Source organism: Sinocyclocheilus rhinocerous, unplaced genomic scaffold (assembly GCF_001515625.1).
Source record: "Sinocyclocheilus rhinocerous isolate Xijiao unplaced genomic scaffold, SAMN03320098_v1.1 scaffold1365, whole genome shotgun sequence".
Lineage (NCBI taxonomy): Eukaryota > Metazoa > Chordata > Actinopteri > Cypriniformes > Cyprinidae > Sinocyclocheilus > Sinocyclocheilus rhinocerous.
Genome location: NW_015628688.1, coordinates 18,853 through 44,559, shown reverse-complemented (window position 1 = coordinate 44,559; position 25,707 = coordinate 18,853). Strand labels below are relative to the sequence as shown.

The 25,707-nt window shown below is 37.5% G+C and overlaps 1 protein-coding gene and 1 pseudogene across 1 annotated transcript; one reads left to right on the top strand and one right to left on the bottom strand.

Moving 5' to 3' along the window:
• The first annotated feature begins 2,705 nt into the window (after positions 1-2,705).
• LOC107738110 (uncharacterized) lies at positions 2,706-12,759 on the top strand (annotated as a pseudogene).
• Positions 12,760-13,567: 808 nt separating this feature from the next.
• LOC107738109 (ATP-binding cassette sub-family B member 6, mitochondrial-like) lies at positions 13,568-22,698 on the bottom strand (the record flags this gene model as incomplete). The annotated part of the gene is made up of 5 exons (XM_016549799.1): positions 13,568-14,345; positions 16,649-16,717; positions 21,837-21,931; positions 22,012-22,124; positions 22,524-22,698. Coding segments are annotated over 5 exons (573 nt in total), but the record flags the coding sequence as incomplete, so codon positions are not given.
• Between the last annotated feature and the right edge of the window lie 3,009 nt (positions 22,699-25,707).

Genomic DNA, 25,707 nt, shown 5'->3' with positions numbered 1-25,707 from the left:
GAGTGACCTTACAAGTACAATTGCATGCAGATCATGTTTCTAATGAAGTGTAATTAACGGCACAGAGGCGTATAATCAGGTCAAGAAGAAACTCACAGACAATCCGAGAAACTGCACAGTCATGAAAGATGTGTCTAACAATATGTGGTCATAAAAGATCTCTTTGAAATATCAGAAAGAATGTGGTGAAATATATATAGGTATGTTATTAAAAAATGAGGTTCTTACTGGTTGGACTGGTTGTTGGGTTAAACACGACCATGTGAAGGTGCCCTAATTTACAATAAATGAGAAAACAGCGCCACTCTCTGGTCAGATCCAATAACTTCATTTGAAAAAAAGCAAATAAATAAAAAAAAATAAAAATACTGTGCGTGCAATCAAGGAGTTCGTGCTGAATTTCAGACTAAGGTTTTTCAGGTTAAACAAAATGTATTGTTTTCATTTGACGAAAATGTTATGGTGTATTTGCATATGCGTGGTTTCTACTATTTATATGTATACTTATAAATAATGGATATTTATTTATATTTTATATCAATTTTTATTTCAAATCATTAGGCTGCCTTGATGATTCTTTTGCCTCAGTCTCTCACAGGCTTCTATTTATTGAAGCAGACCAAAAACCCAGAATTGGAATATTTTAAAGTCTTATTGTTATTTGCAAAATTATAGGCTATCACTATTATCTGTTAACACTATCCAAGTGAGAGCAAAAAATCTAACAGCAAATCACAATGCTGTGCTGTCGTGTAAGATTCTCGGGTGAGAGAGGACTCGGTTAGATCTTTTCTTCAATGAGCCCTAGACTGACATGACACTGGATAGGGTTACAAGTGCAGAACGGAAGTTGTGGTTACATTACCATGGAAAGACAATTCACACCTACTAACTAGGCCAAGGTTGAAGTACAGTACTGAGGGGAATAAATATCTGAGAATAAATGACAAAATAAATGTATGCCTGTTTATCTGGTTTATTATAATTTAGCTTTTGTGTAAGGTACTAAAAGTCTAGAAATGATGTTCCTGTAATCTGATATTCCATTTACAGTAAAACACAATAAATCAATCAAATAAAACCAACCTTCAAAATGATCAAGATCAGCAAATTTAAGACAGTGCCAATATCCTATCAGTACTGAATTTACAAGTACTAAGTTTTAGTTAAAAAAACCTAATTAGGATGGGAAAATAGAAGAGTGACCTTACAAGTACAATTGCATGCAGATCATGTTTCTAATGAAGTGTAATTAACGGCACAGAGGCGTATAATCAGGTCAAGAAGAAACTCACAGACAATCCGAGAAACTGCACAGTCATGAAAGATGTGTCTAACAATATGTGGTCATAAAAGATCTCTTTGAAATATCAGAAAGAATGTGGTGAAATATATATAGGTATGTTATTAAAAAATGAGGTTCTTACTGGTTGGACTGGTTGTTGGGTTAAACACGACCATGTGAAGGTGCCCTAATTTACAATAAATGAGAAAACAGCGCCACTCTCTGGTCAGATCCAATAACTTCATTTGAAAAAAAGCAAATAAATAAAAAAAAATAAAAATACTGTGCGTGCAATCAAGGAGTTCGTGCTGAATTTCAGACTAAGGTTTTTCAGGTTAAACAAAATGTATTGTTTTCATTTGACGAAAATGTTATGGTGTATTTGCATATGCGTGGTTTCTACTATTTATATGTATACTTATAAATAATGGATATTTATTTATATTTTATATCAATTTTTATTTCAAATCATTAGGCTGCCTTGATGTTTTTTTTGCCTCAGTCTCTCACAGGCTTCTATTTATTGAAGCAGACCAAAAACCCAGAATTGGAATATTTTAAAGTCTTATTGTTATTTGCAAAATTATAGGCTATCACTATTATCTGTTAACACTATCCAAAGTGAGAGAAAAAAATCTAACAGCAATATGTTAACACACTGAAAAAAGGACAAGACTTTTTCACGGCAATTTCATGTGGATATAAAAATAGTTTCTCTCTCTCTCCTGATGAGTTAAGTATTCCACCAAATACTTTCTCTTATTTAGGCTATAACCACTTTATTGTATAAATTGTCTTAAATTATATGTTAAGCAACTGAAAAGTAGAAAATTCTCTAGAAAACTTCAATTTTCTAAGAAACATATTTTAGTTTCACAACCTTGTGCATGAGGCGTATAATATCAAATTAAACTGCCAACACTGTTTCCATAAGATATAACTGTATCTCAACATGTTCTAAATTATTCAGTTTGAGTTGTTAATAAACAATTTATCACTTTAATAAATACAATTTATTACCATATAATTTGACAGATAATGTTAAAAATGATTGAATAAGAGTTGATAAAATATCTAAAATAAACGAAAGAATAATTCATATAAAACTGCAAATGTCCCTGCAACATCATTTGTGCTTTGGGGTCACTTTGCTCGAGAAAAAAACAAAACAAGTTAATGCATCCAGACAAATGCAAATAGAGTGGCAGCAGTTTACAGCTGCTCATTTTCAAACAAATAGTTTTCTCTTAGAATATCTCTGATGTAATCATTTATCATAAAATTATAAGTCAAAGAATCATTTTGTTAATGGGAATTACCTGACAGGCAGCTCCATCCTCCCTCGCTCCCTCCCTCTCTCTCTCTCTCTCTCTCTCTCTCCCTCCTCCCTCTGTTCAACAGCATGTCAGAGCGTGTGGGATGGAGTTACAGCACATTACTTTCCATCTGGATGCTGCTCTGAGCACCTTTAATGAAGACAGCCGCATCTCTCCAAACTTCACAAGACCCCTGACTGTCCAACACACACCTCCAGCCGAACAAAGCTGTTTTAAAAGTAACTTTCCCGAAAATAGCTACACAAGCAAGTCAGGACATCCAAACAGACCTTTACACAGCCAAAGCATGAAGCTCCAGTGCGTTTCTCTTCTCATCTGTGCTTTACTCATTGGCGAGTGCTGCGGGTCTCGTCTGGACCGCTGGGTCCGAACTGGACTTCAGTACCTGAAGCTCAACCTGTGCCGGAGGGTCTCTCTACCGGAGAGCGAGTGCAAGAAGCTGTCCCACCTGCACCTGAGCGGGGTGGTCGTGTACGTGACCGAGTCCGGCTCGGGGAAAGTGCTGGCGATCCTGCCGGACTCATACTCGAGAGGTGCGCTGCAGTCCAAACAGAGCGGCTTCTCTGCGGACGCGATCGCGGAAGATGAGCGCAAGGCAAACGAAGAGCTGTACCCCGGCGCGAGTGCGCATGACGCCGCGCTGCTGCTGGACCCCAGCCCCGGCGAGAGCTTCGGACACCCGGTGGTCCTGTTCTATGTGGACTTCAACACAACCAAGAAGAAATGTGCTCATAAGGACGGCATTTATCTGGGTGAGTGGACTGAATCTGTCCAGCCTGAGATTTAAAATCATCAGTCTAAACAAGAGAACAGAAATTTTACTTGAGTAAATTAAAAATGATGTTCAAAACTTGTGGCAATCGCAACACGTTACTGAACCCAATAAATTAACCCGTTTATTACAAGTTTTCTATATGCAGCCTATTTTACTCTCGCATAGTCCAATGAAAAAAGTTTCAAAAGAGTTGAAAAAAAATTTCATTTGCCCAGCAAGACCCAACAGAAAGTTGAAAACTTTTTAAAAATGTATATATTTTTGAACTACCAAGCAGTTGTCAGTGAAAAGAGATTAAGGAATAATTGTGTATTCCTTTTAACTTTAATGTAATAATACTTTTAAAACTAGAATTGGAAAAAACGTGACATGTTTACGTCATGATTTATTAGCTATAGTACATTAATAACAGACCCAAATGTTTCATCGAGTTCTGTCACGAACATCATATCTGGAATCAAACTGGAATTAGACAGTTCTTCTCATGTGACTTTTTATACCAGCCATGTAAAAATGTTGACAAGAAGCCAGTCTGCACATTCATTTATAGCTGTTTAGACCCTTCAAACCAAAAGTAGCCTAGCCTATTTATTTGTTACCAATGTGATTAAATGTAAAGTGTAAATTACCATGGTTAAAAGGGTGTTACTCATATTATCAGGACACCTTACTAATTATAATGACATTATATGTCATTACTATACTAATTATCATAATAATGTGTATTTACAGCAGCTAAAAACAGCACAAAATAATTATATATAAGTAACAAATTACACTGTAACATGAACACTATAATGCATATTATTTATTCAAACATATTTGAAAACTTTTACAGGGAATAGGAGAAAAGTCCTGCAAAACTGTGTCATAAAAACATGCAGATACATAAGTCACATAGACAGCTCTAAGATGTCTGAAGTGTGAATTGATGAACATGGAATAAAAATGTAATTTTGCTTTATAAAAAGCCAGTGTAGATGTCTTTTTTTTAACACTTAAGAACATAAGCAAAGGTCATCTGCCCTGTGACACGAAGCTGCGTCTGAGGTGTGCGAATGAGTCTGAGAGGTCTGCACAAGGATCTGCTCTTAGGAGCAGTCGGGCCACGGACCCCCTGCAGGGAAAGTGGAGGGCAGACGCACGACTGAGCCGAGAGTCATGCATTCACAATAAGAACGGTCAATAATTCATTCCCGACTGAGAGTTCAGTCCTTAACATTGGGTTCAGCTGTGCCCCCATAGTCCACAAGTCAACCCATCACCTTTGAACTAAACTTGAACATTTGCATCATCACTGCTGAAAGAGACTAGAAAAGTTGTGATGATAAAGTTGATTCTACTACATATTCTTTAATAGGACACAAACTGTTTTCAAAGTGACTGTTATTGAAGTAAGCCTTAAAGTGTCGCAATGACAGCTGATGTACTAATAACATCCAGAAGAAAGTCATTTAATATCTTGACCAGACTATTTGACTATGATTGCATATGGGCTGCAGCTGAGGCTGAAAATTTATGCTGGTAAGGAATCAAGAGATGTCCGCATCCAATTATTTGTGTGAAATTCCCGTCTACTGAGATGCCTTCATCTGGTGAATATTTGAAGGCAACTTTGATGTGTCCTTCTCCTTCATTGGCTAGGATTTCCCAAAATCCTGTGTGTGGGATTAGGCTACTTCTGGAAAAATAAAAATGGCAAATGAGTCCTGAAAAAGAGTACATTTATTTACAAATGTTATTTTTAAATTCACATTATTAATCTATTTACACAAGTTGGGGGTCAGTAAGACTAAGTGTTTTTGGAGAAGGTCTCACACTCACCAGGGCTGATGAACAATACAGTAAAAACGGTAATACTGTGAAATATTTCTAAAATTTGAAATAACTTTTCTATTTGTATATTTATCAACATGTAGTTTATTCCTGTGATGCAAAGCTGAATTTTCAGCATCATTCCCCTCCAGTCTTCAGTGTCACATGATCCTTCAGAAATCACTCTAATTTGATGATTTGTTGCTGAAGAAACATTTGTTATTATCATCAATGTTGAAAACTCTTGTGCTGCTTAATATTTTTGTGAAATCCGTGATTCTTTGTATTTTCAGGATTCTTTGATGAATCTGCCTTGGGGACGTGGTAATTATGTAAATATATTTAAATAAACTCTCATTGCAAGACAATTCTTAAAGGCTAAGCGCACGTCGGGCCTCAAGCCTTCCTCAAATCAAATTGTTTCAAGAAATATTCTTAGTAACTGGAGACGAAATGAAGCTCAGGAAGGGCAATAATGAGCGGACACATTAGAAATGGTAAACAAAAATGCTCTGGTTTACACATGAGCTCAAGGCAGAAGGGCTTGTGTGACTCAGTTCAAATCTGGAACCGTTTTCAAGTCTCACTGTGTCCAAACCTGACCATCTCATCTGAAGATGTGGTGAGAATCAGAGACCGGAATGAAAGCTGGGTTTAGTTCTGGCCACATTTCAAATCATCCCAAGTCTCTCTGAATGGGCCTCCGGATACAACTGACCACAGAGAGAGACTCGGTAGGGCTACTGATGCTGTCTTACCCCCAGGAAACCTTTCATTGTAAAAGCCAATTTTAGTTGTTAAGTGAAATGGATTTATAATGGCTTGTGATTACACCTCCTGCGCTGCTGTCTAATTCAGGCTTCCTCAGTGTGAAACTGATAAAAATCACTTGGCATGAGTAGCCCTGCTGCAGTCTTGTTTAAAGTGCAGCATGTGCCTGAATGGATAGTTTGCAGTTATGGCAGATTACTAAAGGAATGCACGCTGTTCTGCCCTGTCTGATGCTATGCCTGTTTAAAAGTCATTATTACTGCTTTTCCTGAAAGGATAGTTTCTCTTTGTCACATTCTCAGGGTAGAAATTAGCATTGTAGGCAGCTTACTTATTAAAGCCAGGTGGATGATCACATGACAACGGCAGAGCAATAATTCTCATTTAGTTCTCATTTATCCAGGTCATAAACACTGGGCAAATATTGACACTGGTATGTTCTTGAATGATCACCAAGCAATAAACCAAAAACATCACTCTTTATAATGGATTGTTGCTTGGATTCTTTATTGGCATCTGTGTTTCCATGAAGAACCTTTAACATGCATGGAACATTTTCATTGCACAGAAAGTTCTTTATAGTGTAAAGAGTTACTTCAGATTATTAAAATGTTCTTCACACTAATAAAAAGTGGTTCTTTTAGGAACTGTTCACTGAAAGGTTCTTGTGAAACCCAGAATGGTTCTTTAACAGCACCAAAACCTTCATTTTTAAGAGTGCAGGCGACTATTAGCAGATTGTATTCGTACATTAACTGTTTCATGCAACATGTATACAGGGGAGGAGTGCTTGACGATGTCTGTGAAGACACGTTGCCAGAACCAGCTGAAGCGGAGGAGGAGTCGCAGCGACCGTATGGCGAGCCGGGCGAGGGCCCGCAGGAGCACGACGGGCAGAACCGGCCGAGCGGAGCACAGCAGCGGCCTCTGTGAGATTCACTTTCTCCCTCTGGTTGTGGGAGTGAAAGATAGCAACCGAACCCAACGCCTGCAATGTGTAGGTGAGTCAATGGAATTGTAGAGTTCAACAGGTTTAATTATCTCTGGAAGGTCAGTGACAAACTCTTAGGAAGAGAAAGCAATAGAAGCACAAATCACAATTACGCCAAGTTATTTGAATCCTGAATAGAAGCGAATCAGGAATCTGTTTTTTTTTTTTAAAAGGTGCTGTATGTGATTTTATCTGTTTTTCCAAATGCCACAATTTTGCAAATTTCAACCATATGCCTCCGCTCCAAAAACGCACCCTCCAAAGACATGTCATCCAACCATTTCTGGTTAAGTACTTCTAATTGCTACATTTTTTTTTTTTGCTGTCACAGAGACAGGTGTGAATTCTTGGAATACTTATTTTAGTGAGGTATTCATTCACCATTTACAGTGCACAAATCAAACAGTTCTTTTAAAGTTGCGTTTAAGTCATGTTGGAATTACTACAAGTATGAGGGGAAAAAAAAAAAAAAGTTCACATCTTTGTAATAATTACAAAATTGTCATTTTCTGAGAGCTCTGCTTGTACCACCTGACAGCTGCAACCTGATGAAACACTGAAAATGGCAGTAAAATGTAGTTAAGCTGTTATTTCGTAATATTTGTTTATTAATCTTATAACTGACTACTGTTAATGTTTTAATAATGCAAAAACATTCTGAAAATAAACAAAAGACAAATAGTTTAATGTAGCTATTGCACAGAGTTGAATAACTACCTAATGCTAAGCTAAATAAACTATACATTTACTAAGGCATTGGCATAACAGCCACTACTTTTTTTTATTACAGATTCATTATGATGTTAATTGTGTTGCCACAAAAATGCATTATTCTGAGTCCAAGGACAGCTCCTAGTAGAATGTCTGAGTTATCTAATAATTACAACATGCCGTGAACGCAGCATAAAGGGATGGTCACAGAGGTATTTCGGCGTAATTTGGACAAAAGCGATGCATTAAGCACAACTCGCAGAATTCACTTTCAAACCACAAAGATTTCTGTTGGTCAAAGTGGCATTTTAACTACAAAAATTTGCTGAAGAAACAGTTTATATTTAGAATGAATCATGTCATCTTTGGGTCTGAAAAAAGCATGTTGAAAGTAACTCGCGTTACTTGTAATGCATTACCCACAACACTGCTCAGGAATGATTTCTGAAGGATCATGTGACACTAAAGACTGGATTAATGGGTTGCTGAAAATTAATAAATAAATAATATTTTAAATTGAAGTACTTGGAAACAGGAGAACTTTTGGCACGTGTCTGTGGTAATAGCAGCTTCTCTGAATGGTGGATCTTTTTCTTCTGAACTACGATTACTATAGTTCTGCATTCAGAATTCAGATGTTAAAAATGGTTTAAAAATGAAAGTGAAATCACACTGACTTACTTTCATTACTTTCATAATCTCAGACATCATGGTAGGTCAGTTTTAAAAGGTGTTTACATTACCAAAAATCTATTCCTCTGTGGAGGGGGAAAAAGGGATTTTTACTTCTGGAACCCAACTGTTGTGCTCTGTAGTGGTTGAAAACCACTAGTTTTTTGGGGGGGAAATATTTTAGTTCAGTGGATTTTGTAACAGGATTATATTTTCACAGTCAGACCTACGGTGTTATTCTGAAAGTGCTGAAGTAGATTTGTTATAAATGTGGGGGTTCCTGGAATCACAGAGAGGTCAGATGAATAAAAAGGGTTTAGGAATTCCTTATCTTCCCATAAATTAATCCAACGTGTTTCCCCAACACCACCACTTCAAAGTGCCCACTAACCAAAGGATAAAAGTATTACACTATGGAAGCTGACTTTGGGTTAACTCTCATCTGTTCATTCGGTTTCATTTCTTGGAAGGGATGAATCTGCAGACACTTTGCAATTTGGTGGTTCTTGTTTTACGAGTGCATGGAGTATTTTTAGTGCTGCTTATGAGAACGTACGCCACCTGTGCAGCAAACATCCAAGAGGGGATGCTTTGTCAAAACATATTCCCTTAATGCACATGGACAACCCAGAGCAGACTCCTCACTTAACAAGAAACACCAGAGAGATTAGATCAAATTTCATAGAGAAATACAGCACAATCTTAAGTCCTCAATCTTATTAAGAAACTCACAATAGACCAGCCATCCACCTCTTTCATCTATCAATAATACAATCATTCCGGAAACTGTGCACACATTCAATGATATTGCTTTTATAAAGTACACTCCTGTTGAATCACCAAAATCCCACAATCCTTTGCAAAAGGTGGTCAGTAATCCCAGCCATATGTTTAGAGTAGGGCAAACAGAAGGGAGCAGACCGCACAGTAAAGCCCACCCTTCCATGACAATAGGGACAGACTCTCTAGGGACAAAGGCAACAACCTGATCCCCAGACAGGGATGTAGTGACAAAGGGGGGCTTGAGAGACAAGGACCACACAGGATCAGGGCCACCAGACGCTCGGCTTCCCACAGGAAAGCTGCTCATTTCTTCTTCGAGTAGAAAGAGTACGGCTAACTGTTCATTTCAACAACTGCCACGAGTCTGAATGCCAGGACAAATGAATGTCTGCTCTCCTTTTGAAGTGCCTTAAAATAGACCACAGTAATTTAAGTGAAATAGTGAATTGTAGGTGCATTGGATGAAATTAAAATTTAAACTAGAACAAAATTATTTTCTAGTGATAAGACACAACTGAAAATAAGGGGGGGGGTCAGTTTGTTAATGATAATTTTTTTAATTTGATATTCTCTAATTTATTTTTATTATAGTATTTTTATATTATAATTTAATATTAATATTATAGTTATAATATATAAAAGATTTATATTACAAATTAATTCTGTTCTTTTGAACTTTCTAATCATCAAATAATTCTAAGAAAATTACAAAAAACATCAAGCACAACTGTTTTCAACATTGACAATATTAAAAAAAAAATGTTTCTTGAGCAGCAAATCAGGATATTAGAATGATTTCTGATGTGACTCTGAAGACTGGAGGAATGGTTTCTGAAAATTCAGCTTTGCATCAAAGGAATAAGTTACATTTGAATATATATTAAACAGAAACAGCATTACTGTTTTTACTGTGCTTTTGATCAAATAAATGTAGCCCTGAGCACTTGAGACGTCTTTTGAAAAACAATTGTAAAAAATCTCACCGATGTTAAACTTTTGAACAATAGTCTATAATTGCTCCCTAAGTTTTATAAAAGCATTTTCCACTCAAGTCATTGCACTGCTTTTATCTCATGCTGTGAAATCACTGTAATGTACAGACTTTTGCGGATTACTACTTTAATAAATGGCATTTTAAGGCAAAATCTATAAAACTTGTCATTTTATATGCTAGGAAAGCTCTATACGATGGTTTCATGGTATATATATTTTTTTTTCTCCAGGCAGATCTGAAGGAGCGTTACTCTGTGGGTGAACTGTTGGTGGATCTGGCCGGATGCAGGGCCAGTCGGGTGCTGCTCTTTGTGGAGCAGAGCTACAGTGGAGTCCTCAGCAAGAGACTGATGGGATCTCTCAAACACGCCAATGTCGTGCTGCTGAACGGCTTGCCCTGGGTGCACACAGCTGAGTTCTGGGCCTCTCTGCACCCATCAGAGTGCCTCATAGACCACCTCAGTAAGGTGAGACTTTACAAGCCTTTATGAATCGGGGCTGTTCAGATCACACTTTTTTGATTGTACAAAACACCTTATTTTTTACGTAAAAGCAGTGCACAACCATTTGTAACTCGTGTGAGGCTTCCGGTGTCAGCTGCTTCCAGTTACTTTAGCTGCACAATCATGTATAATTTATTATCATAATCATAAACACACTTTGCTATTCTTCTAGTTATTTATTTACAGCAGCTAATGAATGATAAGTCTCATACATTCACTGGAACTGAAAAATAAGGTGGAAATGCAAACTTGATTATGTGATTATTATAAATGCTTAAAGGGACAGTTCACCCAAAAATGAAAACTCTTGTCGTCATTTTCTCACTCTATATAGTATCCAGTAACACTTTTGAATATTTAGTAGCACTTTACAATAAGGTTTCATTTGTTAACATTAGTTAACTACATTAGTTAACATGAAATAACAATGGAAAACAATTCTAAAGCATTTATTTATCATTTGCCATTAAAATCAAGATGTATCTTTCAACAATTTAAAGGGATAGTTCAACCTTCAGTTGCTGGTCCCCATTGACTTCCATAGTATTGGGGAAAAACGCTATGCAAGTCAATGGGGACCAGCAACTGAAGGTGAACTATCCTTTTAATGGACCAGAGCCAACATGAACTAACAATGAACAGCTGTATTAACATCAACAAAGATGAATAAATATAGTAAAAAATGAATTGTTCATTTTTAGTTAATGAATTAACTAAAGTTAACTAATGGATCCTTAATGTAAAGTGTAACTGAATATCCTAGCTGCTCTTTTCTTTGTACTAAAATTGAAAGAGGACAGAGGCAAGTTCTACTTTTATGACCTACATCATAAACACAGTCTATACGACGTACGGTCTTTATTCTGCCAAGTCTTCTTATAATGACGGCTTTGTCTGTGGAATAGGACCAAATCCAAAAAGTCAGTTTTGGCTAAAAATGGTCACAAAACAAATGTTGAGTCAGCGTGTCATTTTTGTAGCCAATACAACCTTTACATTTCAGATCTTCTGTGGAATAACTTTAATTTCTGTCTGTTTTCCACATAAAGCTATCGTATGACTTGAAGACTTTAAACGCTTTCTTTCTTTGCTTAATGCAACAGCAGAGTTCTGCGACGCCCCGACTGGCTGATGCTGCTCTGGGACTGATGAACGTGACTCTGGCCGGTGCTCCGTGCAACTCCACCCCTCCTTTCACCGAAGCCGAAATGAGGAAGGAGTACATGGGCTGCCAGAACCTCCCCACAGCTCTGTGGTACCAAAAACGACCCAAGACCGACAACAGCAGGAATTGAGCAAACTGACCGCTTCCAGGACTTTCAGAAGGACAAGAGCCAACTCTATTGTTCCCAATCCGTAATTCGGACACTCCAGTGGAGTACTTCCATGAAAAACAAGTACCAACGAGTAGTCCTAGAAGTATGACTTTGTATAATGCACAAACTTCAAATCCATGACCAGCGCTTTCCTCTCACAAACACAGAGACACACACACTCTACCTGTGTGTGCGCACTTAATTCACCCGGTGATGCACATAGACCCTGACAAGCTGTTGAGGAACGGAGACTACATAATGTGTGCTTAAGAGATCGAAAGAAGAGGCGGTAATGCAGGACAGAGAGAGAGAAAGCATCTGACATGTCCTCACTTTGAACCTCATTTCCCCTGCTTGCCACTCCGTAGAAGGCGTCCCGTGGGGAGCGTCCCATGCAAACTTCTCCTCTCTCCGCCTGCCATGGGGGTTCAGCGCAGGGGCATCCGCGCTCCTTTACCAGAGTGCTCTTCCGTGGGTCATCGCACAGGGCGCGCCTGGAACTGAACAATGGTGACAAGGCCACTCTGAAACACACCTCACACTCACTTGAACAGTTCAGGACAAATCTCCTTGTCCCTTCTTCAGCTCAGTAAGGGACAGGGCGGTCCAGCATGATTTAGTAATGAGAAATGTTCCCTCACCACGTCTGGACTCTAGCAGACACTGGGCTCTGCAAGCATGTATTTAAATCAGACCTCTTATTCCACACTGTATTAACCACTCTGTCCACAGTGTTCGCTTATCTCCGCAAACATTTAATCGCCAGCCGCCAATAATGTTGACAGTGACGAGAAGGTATTTCAGGCCCCACTCCAGCTCCTGTGGGAATTCATACACATTCTTCAGAAATTACAGACAGTAGGACGATATTTTTCTGCAGCGCATCTACTTGCTCAGAAATATACGCTCTCCTTCAAAAGTTTAGGGTTAGTAAGATTTTTTAAATGTTTTTGAAGTCTCTAATGTTCAGCAAGGCTGCATTTATTTGATCAAAACAGTAAAAACAGTGATATTTAAAATCATTTAAATCATTTAAAAAATGTTTTCTATTTTTAGAAAACACAACACTTAAATGTGCTCTAGAAATAAAACTGAACTTGAACTTGAACTATTTGGAAATATTCTAAATATATAAATAAACTATTTTAATCCTTTTTCAAATGGATAAAGAGAATATATATCAAACACCTCTCAAGTTCAGCATGTCATTAATATTAAAATATTGGCTTAAATGTATACGAGTATTTTCCATGTTCAGTTTATGAATCTCAAATTATAAATGTGGATGTGGACAAAATAGATGTGATAGACTGATTGCGAAGGAGGATGATAGTTAATGTGGTTTGGTAAAGCATCCACACTTTGGTGAAAATTTTTGGCTCAGCCTAAAGAGGTCTGATGGTTTTTTGAAAAAATTGGGAACACTAAATTTTACAGTGTACATGTTACACATACTCCAATTTAAATACTATATTCATGTTTCACAAATTCATGTTACTGAAATTTAATACTATAGATAACATCAAAGAAAACTTAATGCATATGGAAAGTACATGTAGTTAATTAGATTTACTATGTACTTATGTAAATACAGAGTAACATGAACACCGCATTATAATGAAAGAAACATGACCCTGAGCAAGTGAACATGTTACCTACAATTCCCATCAGTAGACGACAGAGATTCCTCCACATCTCCTCAGTTTACAGTGATGGATAGAAGTGTAAACAAAAGTGTTACATGTAATATAAAGAAAAAACCAATGTAACAGAAATGACTGAATATAGTCATCACATGACAGTATTTTTATACTAATGCTGTTTCCTAAGCATTACAGGGAAAATTCACCAAAAATGAAAATGCGGTCATTATTTACCTGTATGACTTTTTTTGTGAGACATAAAAGAAGAGAAATGTCAGTGGTTTTTGTGCATACAATGAAAGTCAATGGGAACCACTGGTTGCCACCACTCAAAATCAAAACACAGTATCTGCTTTTATTTTGCACAGAAGAAAAGAGTCATACAAGTTTGGAACAAAATGAGGGTAATGAGTAAATGAGGACCATTTTCATTTTAGGGTGAACTAACCCTTTAACATATTTAGAGGTACTCAATGATTGGTAGATTTTTAATGACACCTTTCCCTGAGAAACACTCTTCGTAGTTTATTACTTTTGTGCAGTCTGGTGGCCGTGTCTGAGATGAACTCTTTTACCATTTTCCTGATTGATTTCACCCATCCCCATTCATCATCGCTGCTCCATCAGCTTCAGCCACTCTGCTGTGGCTCCTGCGGTTGTTCATCTGTAGAGACCTCTGACTCTGGGGTTTGCTGCTGTTTTAACCACATGGCTGCGTACAGTCCCCCCATGGCCAGCAGCTCCTCGTGCCTACAGACAGAGAGCAGTCAGACACAACATACTGTAAGCAGACAGACCACTTGCAGAAAAGTGTACAAGAGCAATCGCAACACAAGGAAGTTTCATCTTTCTGTTTTTCTTTGAAAACTGAGAGTTAATCTTAAGCACTGTCAACGGTTTTTGAGATTTTTGACATGTACCTTTAAAATAGGAGATTTGCTTGACTATAACCTAGACTGAAAACAGCTGCCCAAGGCACTGACTGCCAAGATGGCTGCCAAAGTGGACTTCAGAGCATTTCAGCTTCACAGGGGGTCGGAGAAGCCAAATGAAAGCTTCCCTCTGGCTCCAGAAATCACTTAAGGGTGAGGAAACTCTCAGGACCATCTCTATTCATTCTACTCAGATTGCTAAAACAGAGTTAGGAGGGTCGGTCTAGGGTCAAGTTTGTCGAAGCATCAATTACTTGGAAGTATGACATCAAAAGTGAAGCAGACACAGTATGGGGCATTGAGCTCTGGGAACGAGAGTGTGGAAAATGTTCTCATCGTAATGGAAGATCACACTAGAAGTTTCAAATGGACCTGAGCAAGCATTCTGTATCAGCTGCAAAAGTAGATTATTACCTGTATAAATTAATAACATGGCCAGTGTTTATCCTACCGTATCCCTAGATCTTTTGGTCAATAAATATCCATGAGTTTTCCAGTTGTTTGTCCTTACTGGACAATATTTACAATATTTCACTTAAAAATATTATATTATTTGAAGTCTGAATATTTTAAGATGACTAGGTTGATGAGAAATTATAGTCAATAAGAAATTTCCAGATTACCAGTTGTTTGTCCTTACTGGATTAAATCATTTTGTATTTATTTTTTAAATATTGCACTTAAAAACAGATTATATTATGTCTGAATATATTTAGTTGTGCATAACTAGAAAAATTAATAGTCACTAAGAGTTTTCCAGGTATTTTTCTTTTTGTTCTTACTGGATATGGATTCTTAAAATATCTTCAATATATTGTACTTAAAACAGATTTTGTTATATTATAAAAATAATAAAAAATAATATTTTTTTAGCTGATAATAACGAAAATGATTTATACTCAAAAAAAAAAAAAATTCCATGGTTTTCAAGATCTTTTGCTTATTGGATATGGATTTTAAGTATTTTTTTTAAATATATTTTGCTTAAAAATGTGTATATATAATATATATATATATATATATATATAAGCATACTGTATATATTTATTATTTTAAAAACTATTATCATATATATTATATTATATTACCTGAATATTTTAGATGAGCATAACTAGAATGATTTATAGTCACTAATAATTTACATGACTTTTCCAGGCCTGAAAAATCGCTATTTTAAAACTCCCTGATACTTCCAGGTTTCCCATGACCATGTGAACCTCGCATCCTCCCTCCTTGTCAAATCTTTTCCCAGAGATTTCCCAGGAAGTAGCCTGTTAAGGGGCAGCACAAGGTGTATCTATTAATTTCTCTATTCTGAAAGCATTAACCCTTCACCTCCCCGAATGGACGTTCCCACCTCGCTGTCTTCCTGTGAACGTGTGTATTCCGATACGCTGTTCCTGTGGGTTAAAAGCCTGTGTGGGTCGTGTTTACATCGCAGTGTCAGTCAGGGCTGAATCTGCGAGGTGTGGAGTTACATCCCTGATGGCCGTGTGTGTCTTGCGGACGGTCTGTTGGCTGTAGCTCATATATCAAAGGGCCGAAGTGCAGGACAGTGAGCACAGGGTTAAAACCAGGGCTGAACGGCCAGGATAAATGGAAAAGTCCATTAGTGGAACACTCTGTGTGTGTGTCCGTCAGGTTTAAGGGAGGAACTCTGTGTGTGTGTACCACCTGAGGGCCTGCAGCGAGACAGGACACACCGATCAGGCAGGGTGTGGACCGCTCGGACACTGAGAGACTATATCCTGTCTCTGGGAAGATGAGGACGCACTCAGACGGCCCTCAGGTTAAGACTACAGATCGACTGATAACAAGAACACCGCCTCTGGGTCGCACTCTCACACACAGATCTTAGGTTTCCTAAGGATGAAGAAGACCCTGTCTGTCCCAACACGTCTTCTATGGTTCACTCTCCACAGAACCAAAGGAATTTCACTCAATCAGGACAGAGAGGGTGTCACATTTCCTCTTTTATCCCGCTTGTGTTCTGGCCGTTCTGAGGGGGAAAAGGCCATGCAGGGTGTGTCGTTTGAATCTTTACAGTAGGTTTTTCTCTCAGAGTAACAGAAGCTCGAGGACAAACGCACACACACACACACACACACACACACTACTGACCTTCCTTGTTCTGCTATCCGCCCGTCATGAAGAACCAGGATCTGATCGGCCTTGATGATGGTGGATAACCTGAAAATACAAATGAACGTTATTGCATTAAATAGAAATGATCTAACGCTCACTAAAAGTTAATCTCTATCAAACTAATAATTGAATAACAACATTAAATGTAATCTTCAGCAAACCTCACAATCATATCATTTATCATATTGTACATTATAATGTTGAGACGCCCAAATTCACTTGTAGCTATTTATTTACTTAAATGTATTTCTTAATTTATTTAATATTGGTTATCAGCCTTTATATAAAAAAAAATTTCAGCTTTTCAGTATTGAACAGAATGTATGCAACAAAAGATACTGAGCCGATACTGTAGCTGATAATATATCTCAGAGTGAACAGAAATGTCACCATCACCATAAGGAATAACAAAAATGAACTATTCTCATAGAGGTTTCCTGAAAACCATCTTCAGGCCATGACAAACCCAGCCAAGGCTTGGCCATCGGCCAATGACAGGCATTTTTTGTGGCTTGTTTCACACTGTTGGCACTAATCGAACCGCCATGTTTGTTTGTTTGTTTCAGCCGATTGAGCATGTTGATTTGGCAGCAGAATGAACAAGTGCACAAGAAGAAAAACGGAAGTGATGAAAGCAAGTGGTGAGCAAGATTGTTGTGAAAATGGGTCTGTCCCAATACCCACATTTTCGGTCTTTGCACTTGACCATTTTTCTACTTCCATGATAGATTTCTGCAAGTGTGTTAAACTTTTGATTACCCAATGGGACACACTCATAGTATTTTAAGGATGCAAGTCAAGTTTATACTAAGTTTTATTTACACATTTTGATTTTCAATAATTTGCACTTTAAAACAAACTTCTGAGTGTTTAGTAGTCTCTATGTAACAGACGATCCAATTTAATTGTGGTTCTTCTAATGAAGTGATAAAAAGCAGTTGAAAACATTTTACAAAGTACTTTACACATACTCATCTCAGCGCCAATAAAATGATCTACACTTTATGTGTTACTACCAAATTACATGCAATATCTGGAAAGCTTCCCTCTGTATCTCGCAATTTTAGGGCACATGAGTTGATGGGATCCTCAAAAACCACTGGAAAGCGTGGATGAAGTCCACAATCTTGTGCACTTACTTTCTGTCACATACATGTGCTCTCAAGTGGCCAAGACCACAAGTGTGCATACTGGGACAGGCCCACTGGAGAACAACCACTGCTTTATTGATGGTTTGTATATCTGCACTCAAAGCTCTTTGATTTTCCTTCTGAATGATAAATACTGACAACTGCCACCTGCTGGTATGGAGAGTTATTTCCTCTCATTCAGACGCAGAATGTGTGTCTTCAAGTGCAACTTTTCGGCCGCCCACTAGAGATTTGCTGTCGATTAGGTGTTTCTGTGCCTTTCCACTTATTGGAAATATAAAGGATAGTCCTGCCTCAAACTCACATTATTGTGTTGGGCTGGTCAGGATGCTCAAAGAAAACATGGGTAATGCTTTGATGGCTCCATTAAGCAACAATATTTACAACCTACAAACAGCTTACTTGTTGTCTGCATAATAATTTAGGTAGGAGAAAATATTTGCAGTATTAAAAACATTAGACTTCACATTTAGAGGGCACAGACAGGAAGCAGGTCACTTACTCTGCCCCTAAAGCCTGTTTTTATTCCTGCATCACATCAAAAAAAACTTAATCCTTGTTTGTATCCTGTTCACAAAGCAGAAAGATTCAGCTGCCGATGTACTGTAAACGCATTCCCTAATTTAAAGCAGCAGCAGAGTCTTTAAGCACTACATCCCTCTTAATCTAATCCACACACACTACTTCTTTAATTCACACCCAAAACCCTTCTGCAGGTCATCCTCTCAGCTGCCCTTCATCTTCAAACAAAGGAGCGGAGACTTCTTTATTGATCGCTAACCCCAGAACCACCACCCCAAAACAGATCAAAGTCACACCACTGTCTCAGAGGCTGGACAGGATCAAAGCTCGCAGACTCTGATCCTGATGTGTTTACAATTTTCTAAAGAGGAGAGCAATGAGAGACAGAGGGAAAAACATTAGGGAGAAGGAATCAGAGACGCTGGACGGGCAGAGACGCTTTCCAAGAGCGACAGCAGGAGTACGAGAGTGGTGGAATAACACAGAAAGACTAGAAAAAAAGCTGACCAGAGGAGAGGAAGTGAGCGAGGCGTTTGAATCAATGTCAAAAGAACCACCACCCCAAAACAGATCAAAGTCACACCACTGTCTCAGAGGCTGGACAGGATCAAAGCTCGCAGACTCTGATCCTGATGTGTTTACAATTTTCTAAAGAGGAGAGCAATGAGAGACAGAGGGAAAAACATTAGGGAGAAGGAATCAGAGACACTGGACGGGCAGAGACGCTTTCCAAGAGCGACAGCAGGAGTACGAGAGTGGTGGAATGTGACACAGAAAGACTAGAAAAAAAGCTGACCAGAGGAGAAGAAGTGAGCGAGGCGTTTGAATCAATGTCAAAAGTGTTCGCTCTTCTCATAAAACACCAATACAAAATAATTCCACAGTAATAACTAGCAGGCGCACACGTGTTTTCTGTTGAGGACACAGCAGACCTTTATCTAACACTATCGTGTGGACTAGAGGTGAAACGATATTATTGAAACGACATATTTGTACTGTTTTTCATCTTATGACTAACAATACCTCTGAAAACAAACATATTAAATGTGGATAAACTGTAAGATGTCCATTTGTAGTTTGAGTAATTAGCACTGAATCAGTGTTTAATTAGAGAGGATGAGAAGAAACTGTAAGGCAGGCGGATGTACAATTGAACGAATTGACAACAAAGTAGTGAATACTAATGTGAGTATATGCTAGCAGTCATACAGTGAAAGCATTTATAGAAGTTCGAAATACTCTTCAAATGTGACAATTTATATTAAATTAATAATACAAACATGTATATTATAAGATTTGTTTTATGTTTTTGAAAGAAGTCACTTATGCTCACAAAGGCTGCATTTATTTGATCAGAAATATAGTGAAACAGGAATATTGTGAGACATTTATACAATTTAAGTGTTTCTATTTTAATACATTTTAAAATCTCATTTATTCATGTGATGGTAAAGGAGTCATTACTTCAGGCTTCAGTGTCACATGATCCTTCAGAAATCATTCTAATACGTTGATTTGATGCTCAAGACACATTTCTTATTATTATCAATATTGAAAACACTTGTGCAGCTTAATATTTTTGTGAAAACTTTATTTTTTTCAGTAAGGTAGTTAAGTACTAATAATTATAAGTACTAATAATTAGCCAATGTGCTAGTAATATGCATGCTAATAAGCAACTACAGTAGTTGATATAGTGAGAATTGGTCCCTATACTAAAGTGTTACCAAAAAGCATTATTATAAATGTATTTAAATTAATTGTAATCAATTTAATGCATCCTTTCTAAATAAAAGTATTTAAAAAAAAAAACTTACTGACCTCAAACTTTTGAACAGTAGTGTATTTGAAGAAGTATATTATGTCAGCAAACCTTAAACTTCTCTAATGTGCATGAATCAACGCAAGTGTCGTCTGTGTTTGATGACGTTGCAGGGTGTTGCGAACGAACGCATTTTTGTCAGATGAACTGAACTTCAACAGATATCCTGTGTTCAGGGAGTAGGGAGCAGTGAACCCTGCATAAGGACCCTGTCAATTGGAATTCAGCTCCAGTCTATGCTGCAATGACGTCAATAAGACGTCGTCTTCCAAATGAATTATTAGTGATTGTTACTTAACTACTTACCATTGTGTCATCAGTATCTATATATAAATTAGTGACGTTCTTCTGCACCATTTGGCTTAATGCTTGTAAAGTACTGTAAAAGGGGCTTTATGCAAAATAAATTGACAATCAGATCAGCTGATCACGGTGTTAAAACAATGGTTAATAATAAAGAGTCTTTAATGAATTGGTGCACACTTAAAAGTAAAACTGTGACAGACCGCTGAAACTTTATGAAAAATAAATACAGTTTTTCTTGTTCGATAACACCTGCTATGATAAGATCAATATCTTGATCACCAATTTCACTCTCATTTAATCCCAAGTGAACAGTTCTAAATACAGGAGTAGACAGGTTTTGTGGTCAGATCACTGAAACCACATCCTGAGGTGGTCAGACACCCATGTGATCACATCTGCAGCGTAAGCACTAATCTATTAGTGTCCAGTAAAGGCCCACTCACCTGTCAATCATCCACTGCACTAAACAGATGTTTTAAATGTTGCCAGCTGACTAAAAAATTGGATAGGCACATGCAATTGCATTGAGAATACTCAACAGAACTTCTCCAGAATGCCTGAAATCAACATGCATTTACACTGATTGCTTATCCAAAACAGGTAATCCATTACATTTATTTTGCCAAATCTGCAATTTAAAAATGCAGTTAATGTAAGTAAAAGTTTTTCTAGGTTCAAGGGTGTTGATGACAAAAAATTTCAAACTGCTGTAGACTGTAATGTTCACTTTTTCATAAAATCCAAAAAAAAAGCAAGATACTCTCTTTTATAACCCTGAAGATATATAAAAAAAAATGTTTAATGGACTATGCCACAAATATTTAGGTGTGAACTATGAGCTCAGCTACTATGTCATGTACAGCTTTATCTCATTGGCGAGAAAACTGATTGCTATTGTTTGGATTATCCTTCATACACCTTTCATTTCTTTGAACTAGGGCGTTATTCTGAAGACCCTGGGTTTAAGGACAAATAGATTAATTTAATTAATGCTAGAGATGTGGCCCAGATGGCCCAACAAAAGCTTTTATCAATACATGATGTTATCTGAGGGATAAAGCTTAGAACCCAGAGCAGTAGACAAAAGCACTGATGGCATGTCTATATTTCAGGGCCTAGTCATTGTGGAGCATTAAAACAGATATAAAGGTGCAGTCACATTAGTGAAATTGTGGTGTAATTTTGTGTGTGTGGGGAATAACTAAGCAAGTTACTTAACCCTCCCAAAAGAATGTACTGTAACAAGTCCATGGAAGTCACACCAGTGGTATTTTACATCTTTTTTTGTCAAATGATTATATAAACGTTATTATACAAATGTGGAGCTCTTTAGCACTTCTGTTAGCATATGAAATAGACTTACCTGTGTGCCACGACTAGAGTGGTGTGGTTGGCACACACCTTAGCGAGAGAAGCCTGAACGTTACGCTCTGTTTGACTGTCCAAAGCAGATGTAGCCTGAAAGCAGAATTTGAAAATCAGGATTGAGTACAAACCCATATCATTAATTGTGAACCTTCAAGAGAGTCTTTACTCACTTCATCAAGCAAAATAATGCGAGGGGATTTTAGGATTGTGCGAGCGATGGCCACTCTCTGTTTCTCCCCTCCGCTCAACTTCAGACCCCTTTCACCCACCTCAGTATCATATCCTGTCATATTCAAAAAGGTATTGTTCAGAGAAAAGTGAACATTCTGTAATCATTTATACACACCTCATGTTATTACAATCCTATATCTGTTCTTTCAAAACTGTGATCAAAACACACTGCAATAAAAATTCAGCTTTGCCATCACAGGAATAAATTACATTTGAAAATATATTCAAATAAAAAAACTGTTATTTTTAATTGAAATAATATTTCTCAATATTTCTGTTTTTACTGTATTTCTCATCAATTAAATGAGGCCTTGGTGAGCCGTTAAATGGTAGTGCATGTATTCCAAAGATGTGGAGATCATAATGCTTGAGAAATGTCCTCTGTACTCCGTGAACAGATAAAAAAAAAAAAAAGACTAAATGTAGTTCTGAAAAGATAGCAGTCCTCTACCATCTGGAAAGGATAATATCTTATGGTGGATATCAGCAGCCACTGCAGCCTCTTCTACTTCTTGGTCACTTGCAGAGATGCGTCCATAGCGAATGTTTTCACGGATGTTATCATTGAAAAGAACAGTGTCCTGAGGAACTACACCAATGTAGGATCGGAGAGAGTTCTGTTTCACCTGTATGTATGAAGATAAACAAAGAAAAGACATTCAAATAAGTCAACTAGAAATTCTTATAGGTGTTGTTGTATGTGCAAATGATTGTTTTCTCTGCAACCTCACACAAAGACTATCTAGCTCTACACAGCCCTATATTATAACAACAGGTGAATCGCAGACAGGTGGGCCTCGAACTTTAAAGTATTTCACCACCTGAGGTTTTGGAGGTCTCCACTGCCTTTGAAAGCTAAGGAGCCAGGTGCTGATGGGCTATGAAGGGGTCCCAAGCTCTGAAGATTTGAAACCCCAATTATAAAGCAGGGTGACAATCTTCACATGCTGCCTGTTGTTGGGAGGGGTGCGGCGATAGACCCCTGCCGAGATCCAAAGCCTGGCAAACTCTGTGAGGCAGTGCCAGCTGACATCAAGGGTTTCGAACAGCATAAAGAGGAGCAGAGACGAGACAAAGTAGGTCTGGAATGGGCACAAATTTTAAGGAAGCGCTAAGCTGGCCCCCTTATAACCATATATCAAGAGCCCCGCTGCAGAGATGATCTACGCCCGTACGCCGTTTCCATCTGGAGCCATCTGAATGCCATTCTGGTATGCTTCTGCTTTTGTCTAAAACATATTAGGGTAAGTTATGTTTGTCCTGGCAGAGGCACAAAACAAGCCAATGTGTGACAGAATACAGCTGACATTTTATATTCTAACAAATTTACAACAACCATAATGTGCAACACTGGTGCTAAAATGATCAAAATCAGGAAATCATAATCAATACACTCAAAATAGATTGCCTGTATAGCATTTTTGAGTCAAAAGCAGGCCACTCTTAAAGCTAACTTTGCAAATACACCGAATTATATTGTGACTGGTGCAGTAATCATACCTATCCAGATCCTTAAAGAATAAATGCTGGTTACGTATTATAGTATTAGTTTTATGTATTAGCCTATGTATTAAATGTACAAAATATAGTAATAAAAATGTATAAAGATCAGAAATTAGAAACAAAACATAGAAGAATAAAAATACCAATATAAGCTAAACTAGTATTGTACATTTCCACGGTCGTGTCCCACCTGGATGTACTTTGTCTCAGATACATTTACATTTAATCATTTAGCAGACACTTTTATCCAAAGCGACTTACAAAGTAGAAGCAATCAGACCAACGAGAGAGCTTATGCTTCTGCTTTTTTCTAAAACATATTAGGGTAAGTTATGTTTGTCCTGGCAGAGGCACAAAACAAGCCAATGTGTGACAGAATACAGCTGACATTTTATATTCTAACAAATTTACAACCATAATGTGCAACACTGGTGCTAAAATGATCAAAATCAGGAAATCATAATCAATACACTCAAAATAGATTGCTTGTATAGCATTTTTGAGTCAAAAGCAGGCCATTCTTAAAGCTAACTTTGCAAATACACCGAATTATATTGTGACTGGTGCAGTAATCATACCTATCCAGATCCTTAAAGAATAAATGCTGGTTACGTATTATAGTATTAGTTTTATGTATTAGCCTATGTATTAAATGTACAAAATATAGTAATAAAAATTTATAAAGATCAGAAATTAGAAACAAAACATAGAAGAATAAAAATACCAATATAAGCTAAACTAGTATTGTACATTTCCACGGTCGTGTCCCACCTGGATGTACTTTGTCTCAGATACATTTACATTTAATCATTTAGCAGACACTTTTATCCAAAGCGACTTACAAAGTAGAAGCAATCAGACCAACGAGAGAGCAACAATATACCCCTGTCTCAAAAGCACTATCACACAACATATACTACTATTCAAACTTTTGTAGTCTGTAAGATTTTCTCTAAAGAAATTAATACTTTAATTGAACAAGGATGCCTTTATTTGATCAGAAGTGACATTAAAAGACATCCGAATGACTCCAAAGATTTCCATTTCAAATAAAACTGTTCCTTTGAACTTTCATCAAAGAATCCTGAAAATATGGCTTCCACAAAAATATTCACAACACCAGTCTTTATGAAGACTGGAGTAATGGCTGCTAAAAATTCAGCTTTGTCTTCACAGGAATAAATTACATTTTAAAATATATTCAAAAGTTCATTTAAATTATAAATTGGGAGAACGGGCATCATTTTATGACAGAATTTGAAACAAAATAGCAAGATAAGTGAGTGGAAAGATGTGTAGAAATCATTAACAGATAACACAGGAAGAATGTAAGAACCAGAAAATGGGGCTTTAATGCCATAACTTTTAAAGGGAATGCCAAGGCGTCTTATCTGTAGAATGAACAGAAATGTGCAAACAGTCTCTACAAATCAATATTCAATTAAGGGAGATTATCCATACTGATTAGAGCCTGTGTCAATGAGGTCATAGCAGGTATTACCAGCTCAATGATTGGTAGTGAAGACAAAATCTTGTGATAACATCTACTATGCTCTCTGTGTCCTAAGAGAGGAGCTTAGAGAAATGTTTTTTTCTTTTACACTCAACCTAGGAAAACTGACCCAACAAACCTCAATGATGTACAAACAGAATCTAACTAACTGCTGCAAGAAAAACTGACCGTAATCTTACCCACAACAAGAGAAACTCGAAATTATTCTTAGTTCACATTAAAGAAAAGCCCCCGTCTCGGAGCACTGATAATGACAGAGTGAGAGAGAGCAGAGCGAGTGGTGCTCTGGCTGTTCAGGCGACCATTAATCCATGTGGCGAGTGGAACCAGCCTCAGTGTTTTCACTTCAAACGCCTGACGAATTAGATCCCCCCTTTGAAGTTTGCTTTTTTGTTTTTTCTTTTGTTTATTTTTCGCCTGGTTTTTAGTGTGCTTAATTCGCCGTCTTTCCATTCTTTCTTCCCATTCATTTGGCTCTTAAAAAAAGTCAATGTCCTTAATTTATGAACTAATTAACATCAGACTGGGCCGGGTGAGAGAGGGCTTACTGCAGCCATGTGAAACACAAATGGCTTCCCAGGTCTTTATGGGAATGTAGCATCTGTCCCTTCACAATACA